Source organism: Merops nubicus, unplaced genomic scaffold, assembly GCF_000691845.1.
Source record: "Merops nubicus isolate BGI_N331 unplaced genomic scaffold, ASM69184v1 scaffold14720, whole genome shotgun sequence".
Lineage (NCBI taxonomy): Eukaryota > Metazoa > Chordata > Aves > Coraciiformes > Meropidae > Merops > Merops nubicus.
This window is the reverse complement of record NW_008583643.1, coordinates 9,164-14,926: the sequence shown is the minus strand read 5'-3', so window position 1 is coordinate 14,926 and position 5,763 is coordinate 9,164. Positions and strand designations below refer to the sequence as shown.

Here is a 5,763-nt window from a genome sequence, read left to right as displayed (position 1 = left end):
GTTCCGGCCGCCGCCGTCTGCCCCCCGAGACTACTTGCTCCGTAGCTCTCGAACCCTCTGTAAGGATCGCCGCTATAGTCGGTGTGTCACATACCTGAAGATTTCTGCAGGTGCAGGATTTCGGAGACATCCGGCGTATAACCACCTGTTGCAAAAAGGAAAAATAACGTAACCGCTTGTTTTTATTTTGTAGGATTGAAGCAGCTCGATGCCCAGATGTGGTCGTGGCACAAATAGACCCCAAAAAATTGAGAAAGAAGCAGACAGTGAACGTTTCAGTAAGTTTGAGAACTTTTACATATTAAAAAAAAAAAAAAAAAATGGAAAAATGTTAATGTGATAATGGTTTGGGGGAGTGGTTGGCATAACTAAATAGCACTGCTGGATTTTAAAAGCATCTACAGAATTTAGTGTCTGTTTTTGAAGAAATGCCAGTCCAAAGTGCTGGCTAACAGTAGTCTTGGTTACTGCTGTAAATTGACACTATCCATACTTGATTATTATTTTAAATTATTTTAGTCTGAGGAAATCAAACGATGCATTAAATTTACCAATATTTAATCATATAACCAGGATAAATTTTAGAAGAACGATATCTCTGTATCTATATTTAGGTTTAAATATCTGTCTAGGGTAAGGGTAGTAACTGCAGCTAAGCTTTACTAAAGTTAGATGAAGTTCTAGCATCACTTATTTGATTTTTGGTGGAATGTTCTATCAGAATTTTTCCTTGCTGCCCAAGCAGATTTTCTTCTTGTCACATTGCCCTACCAGCTTGGTTTTTAATCTACTTTCAAATAGTTAAAGAGACCAAGTTTGCCTTTTTTTAGTGAAAACTGTAATCTGAAAATTCACTACTAGATTTTGTTATTGTTAAATAACTATTTCATGCTAATCTTTAAAGATGTTATATCTACATAACTGTCAGAATTACATTCGTAAAAGGCATTTTTGTGGTCTATATGCTTCAACTTATTATGTTGGCAAATAGAACATCTAAGATTTGTAGTATCTGCCCAAGATAAGGAAACAGCACGCTGCTTTTTATGAAGAGAGAAATTAAGGCAGAACAATTGCTAGAAAGCCTACTTTAAATAATTGACAGTATATTTTGAATACTTAGTTTGCCTTCCTATTTGCATATGAGAAGAGTCAAACAGTAAATTTTGTCCAAAGCAACTGTTAAGTCAGTCTTGGATGTGTTCAGGAAATGACCCTTCTTAAATGAAGATTTAAAGGATATTGTTTACCTGAGAGTAGAAGCTTTCTTTATGTTATAATTATTCTCAGTATTTTCTTAGCTTTCCAGATGTCAGCCTGCCCCTGAAGGATACTCTCCAACGCTCAAGTGGCAGCAGCAGCAAGTGGCCAATTTCTCAGCTGTTCGTCAGGTACAAAATGGTGTGTGTGAGAGGACTTGCACGTGTACCTAGAATACCTCTGTGCTTTATGGGAACAACCTTCTCTCTAGTCTAGAAATGTCACAGCGTTGTGGTAGGACGGATGTTTGTTGGCAAATATTTTAAATTCTGGAAAAAAACATTGAGTATATATTATGTGGCCTTTAAACCACTGATAAACCTCCTGAGAGTCACATTTAAAATAATTCTTCAACTTCATCAAAAATGTCAGCATTTAGATTAAATGATACAGAGTAGCTGAAGGAGGACAAAATCCCTATGATGTTATGCAATTATATTAAAACTCAAAACTCAACATTAACTGGAAAACAAGTGGATTCTAACCCACCAGGAGATTAATGTATGTAGAACACACTGTCCACTTAGGACATTGCTGACAGTGGTGGCACCCACTAAGAGGAGAAGTACTGACTTGGTAAAATGGTGTTTCTGAGGCTGTAGCATTAACACAGACTTAAATCTCTCCTACCGCATTTGCACTCTGTTCTTAAATAACAGAACGAAAATGGAGAATTGATCTGTCAGACATGGTGACATGTAAAACATGATAAAGATGTAGGTAGAGATAATTTATGACTCCAGTACTGCAGAAGGCCTGTTTACAGTGCAAGTGATATTGCATAGTAGGGGTACTTCAAGTAACTGAGTGTGTGTACTGAACTGCACTGAAGCTGCTGTAGCACCAAACTTTGCATGAGCTCATTTGCTCTGTTTTTTTCAGGGAGGTACATCAGTGAAGGTGGAGATGTGTACACTACTTCATCTACACTGTACCAGAATTAACATTGTGAAGTGTGAGAATATTGTGAAAAAATATTTAAGAGAAAAGAGAACATCAGAAATCACTTGTTCAAACACTGTGCTTCAGCTATTCTTTCTTACAGCAGTTTTACTCGTCATTTTTACTGTTACAGCAACAATTGGATTGAGGGAAAATTTTCTTCTCTTATAGACGTTTACACCTCTGTAGAGGAGGAAACTGTCAAGCAGGCCAGTTTGTGTTACATGGCATCCCCGATGAGTGGGAGAAACGGACTTGGAAAAGATGCTGGCCTTCTAACATTTCTGTAGACATCTGATATAGATACAGTCCACTGTTGGAAACAAGATCCTGGTTTTATATTTCTTTTAGACTAAATACAGGGGTTTTTTTTCTTAAGCTTGTTCTAACAAGAAGAGCCTAGAAGACTATTAAATCATATTACCTAAACTTAACCTTATGTAGTAGATTTAAAATTCCTTCAACTTTTAACATTACTTCCAAAAACCCAGCATGAACAACTTAGTTACATTTATACTGAGACATGTGAAGTATTTAGTTAGTTATGCCTATTCTATGACTTATAGAACATCATAAAACATACTTTTTATATGTTTTAAGAACAACAAAGAAAGAGTAGTTGTGGCTGGGAAAAAGTAACTGCAAAGCTGAACTAAGACTTGGCTTTGTTTTAATTACTCAGAGCCTGAACAAGCATAGAAATCACTGGCGGTCACAACATCTGGACAGCAATGTTATTATGGTGAGTAGAATTCATAATAGTGCTGTGGTTTTCCAGTCATTAAATCTGGTTAATCTTGCTTTACAGGTTAACGCAACAACTTGTGAATATTACCATGTCTTTTCTTCAGTATCCTTGAGATAGTAGTATTTCACAGTTTTCATTTATTTGTATTTACTTCAGCCAAAATCAGAGGATGAAGAAGGCTGGAAGAAGTTCTGCTTGGGCGAAAGAGTATATTCAGAAATAGATGCACTACCTGATAATGAGAATCTAGGCATTGATTACATAAAGGTGAGTACAGGACTTCAAATCTGCAGCTGCAACTTTCAAGAATAACTGCCAGGAACAATCCTACTATTTAGTACCACTTTGTGCTAAACAGAAAGTAGGTTCTCTGCTCAGCTCAGGAACTCAAACTTTTCTTCCCTTTTAAGCAGGAAGTAACTGAAGCAGAGGACAAGTCTATCCATTCAGTCAGAAAACTGGAGATTTCCTTTATCAGTTACCAGCTGAAGCACCCTACTTGGCTGCTCACTGAACTGAATGGAAAGCTTTCTGCATAGCCTGCTGTAGTGTTTTGTTGAATGGTGGTGTATGGTTCCTCTCCTCATACGTGCCATCCCACAAACGTGCCCATCACTGCATCATTTTGAAAAAACAGAACTTCTAACAACACTAAAATCAAGGTTCTTCAACAATAAATTTGAACCTTATTTTGAACTTGCTTGAAAATTTTTATTTAATAGATTTCAAAGCTCAGAACAGACTTTCAAATCACTATGAATATCGGACTATCACATTAAAATGTTAGTATATTGAAATTAAGAAGAAAAATATTTATGATAATGTATATTTTCCAACTTGATTTTTTTTCAGGTGGGCTTTCCCCCTTTGCTAAGTATCGTAAGCAAAATGAACCAGGTGAGTCTGCCTCTTAGAATCACATGGTGACACTGCATAAATCATTATTTCTCACATTCTGTTAAAGAAGTGTATTTTTCTGTACCAGAGGAGGCAGCTGTTTATTACAACTGCTATTCATTGTACACTTAAAAGGAAAACATGTGAGCCTTATCTCACCTTCAGCTGCAAATAACTTTTCTAGTGAACATGTATCACAACTAGTTTTAAAAGTATTTTGTCCTTGTAATTTCTCTATAGAACATTCAATGTTTGAATTTTTTTCTGCATGCCCCATAAGGTGCTTGACAGCGTTTTAAGATTCTGCATTTAGTGTTTTAAGCACAGTTCTTCAACTTGATGAACTTTCATATACATTGCAAGGCTAGAAGAATCACACCTACCTTTACTTTTTGTTAACACAGAAAATTCATTTTACATAAAGTACTTTCCAGGAAATGGTGCTTTAACACTTCCTTTACCTTTCTATGTAACTTCACCCTGGAATAAATACCATATAGTATCACTGTGGAGTAGAATTTTTTTTTTTTTAAATCACATTGCTTTTTATATAACACAATCTTTTGGGTAGAAGGACAGCAAAACAAAACATTGCAGGTATCGTATTGTCTCTTTCTGTTCCTCTTTTGAAGGCAACAGTAACTAGTGTCTTAGAACACCTGATAAGCTGGTTTGGGGAGAAAAAGTTTACTCCTGAACTGGTAAGTTTTAATTTGTTCTAACTACTTGCACATGAATGCATTAAACAAGGGATAAACTGTTTATAGTTTTCTGTGAAACTATTTTAGTTTCTAAAGAGTTCTCTATATGCATGTATCATATTCAGTGAATTTCAGAGCTTTCTTGCCTAGATACTAAAATGAGTATTCACAGAACCTCTGGGAAGGCTAATTACAAATCATAACAAATACAGATCTATCAGGTACTGTCAAAGCCCCTTCTGCTTCTTATGACTCCCCACACTAACTTAAACCACAAGGTTAGATGAGTACCAGCTCTGGGGAAGAGGGTCAGACTGCAGCTGTTTTGGTTCTGACCAGTTCAGGCTCTCAGGGTGCTTCTGGACACTGTATTTATCAACACCTACATTTCAGTTGGGAGATGCATGACATTGTGCAGGAAGAGACATTTAATCTTGCCACATGCAGCACAGACCAGAAAGCTTAGCTGCATTAGTGTGGTGCCAAACCAAACCCAATAAGAAATCCTGATTGACAGGGTATGTTAGCATGGTCTTTGGCCACAATTGGATTGCCTAGCTATGTAATGGCATCATATCTACAGGAGACTTTGGTGGGTGCATCTCATTCAGTACTACGAAGGTAATGAAAAATTGCTTCCATAATACTAAACACAGTTTCAATATTTTTAAGTCATTTAAAGATCTTTTATGTTCTGTAGGACTTCTTTCTTTTTAACCGATATGCTGCAGAGAATGTGCACACTGACGTTAGGCTTATTCCCGTTGCTGTGGTTTGGGGTCAGGGCATCCCCCAGAACCGTAACAGATGCTCTCTCCCCTCCCCCCACCCCTGAGAGGGAAAGGGAATAAGTGAGAGAGAGACTTGTTGATTAGAAAAGAACAGAAAACAGTTTTAATACTACCACTGGTAATAATAGTAATAAAGATAATGAATTAGGCTATGTACAGATACGTACAAATATACAACGTTAGTCCCGAACCCAACTCCCCCCAATGGCAACACGTCACCATCACCCCCAGGTGGGGAGAAGCCCCCAGGGAGAGGGTCCCAGGCTGGACTCAGCCACAGACAGTGACTGGGCACAGGAGCTGGATTCTGGAACTCAGTTCAGGAACACAGGAGTTGAGATCAAAGGCAGGATGGATGAAGTCCTCCTCAGATGCAGTCGGCTGCAGCAGAAGCAGACAGCAGCAGCAGGCAGAAGAGAAGAAG

General features: G+C 37.6%; 1 protein-coding gene across 1 annotated transcript in view; it reads left to right on the top strand.

Annotated features, from left to right (window-relative positions):
- Positions 1 to 193: 193 nt before the first annotated feature.
- GEMIN2 (gem (nuclear organelle) associated protein 2) overlaps positions 194 to 5,763 on the top strand; it is a gene marked incomplete at its 5' end in the record, with an annotated part of 7,338 nt that continues 1,768 nt past the window's right edge. Inside the window, 6 exons of the mRNA XM_008941671.1 lie at positions 194 to 278; positions 1,302 to 1,391; positions 2,885 to 2,944; positions 3,107 to 3,217; positions 3,803 to 3,847; positions 4,480 to 4,548. Coding sequence (XP_008939919.1) covers positions 194 to 278; positions 1,302 to 1,391; positions 2,885 to 2,944; positions 3,107 to 3,217; positions 3,803 to 3,847; positions 4,480 to 4,548 — 460 coding nt within the window. The remainder of the gene's footprint in view (positions 279 to 1,301; positions 1,392 to 2,884; positions 2,945 to 3,106; positions 3,218 to 3,802; positions 3,848 to 4,479; positions 4,549 to 5,763) is intronic.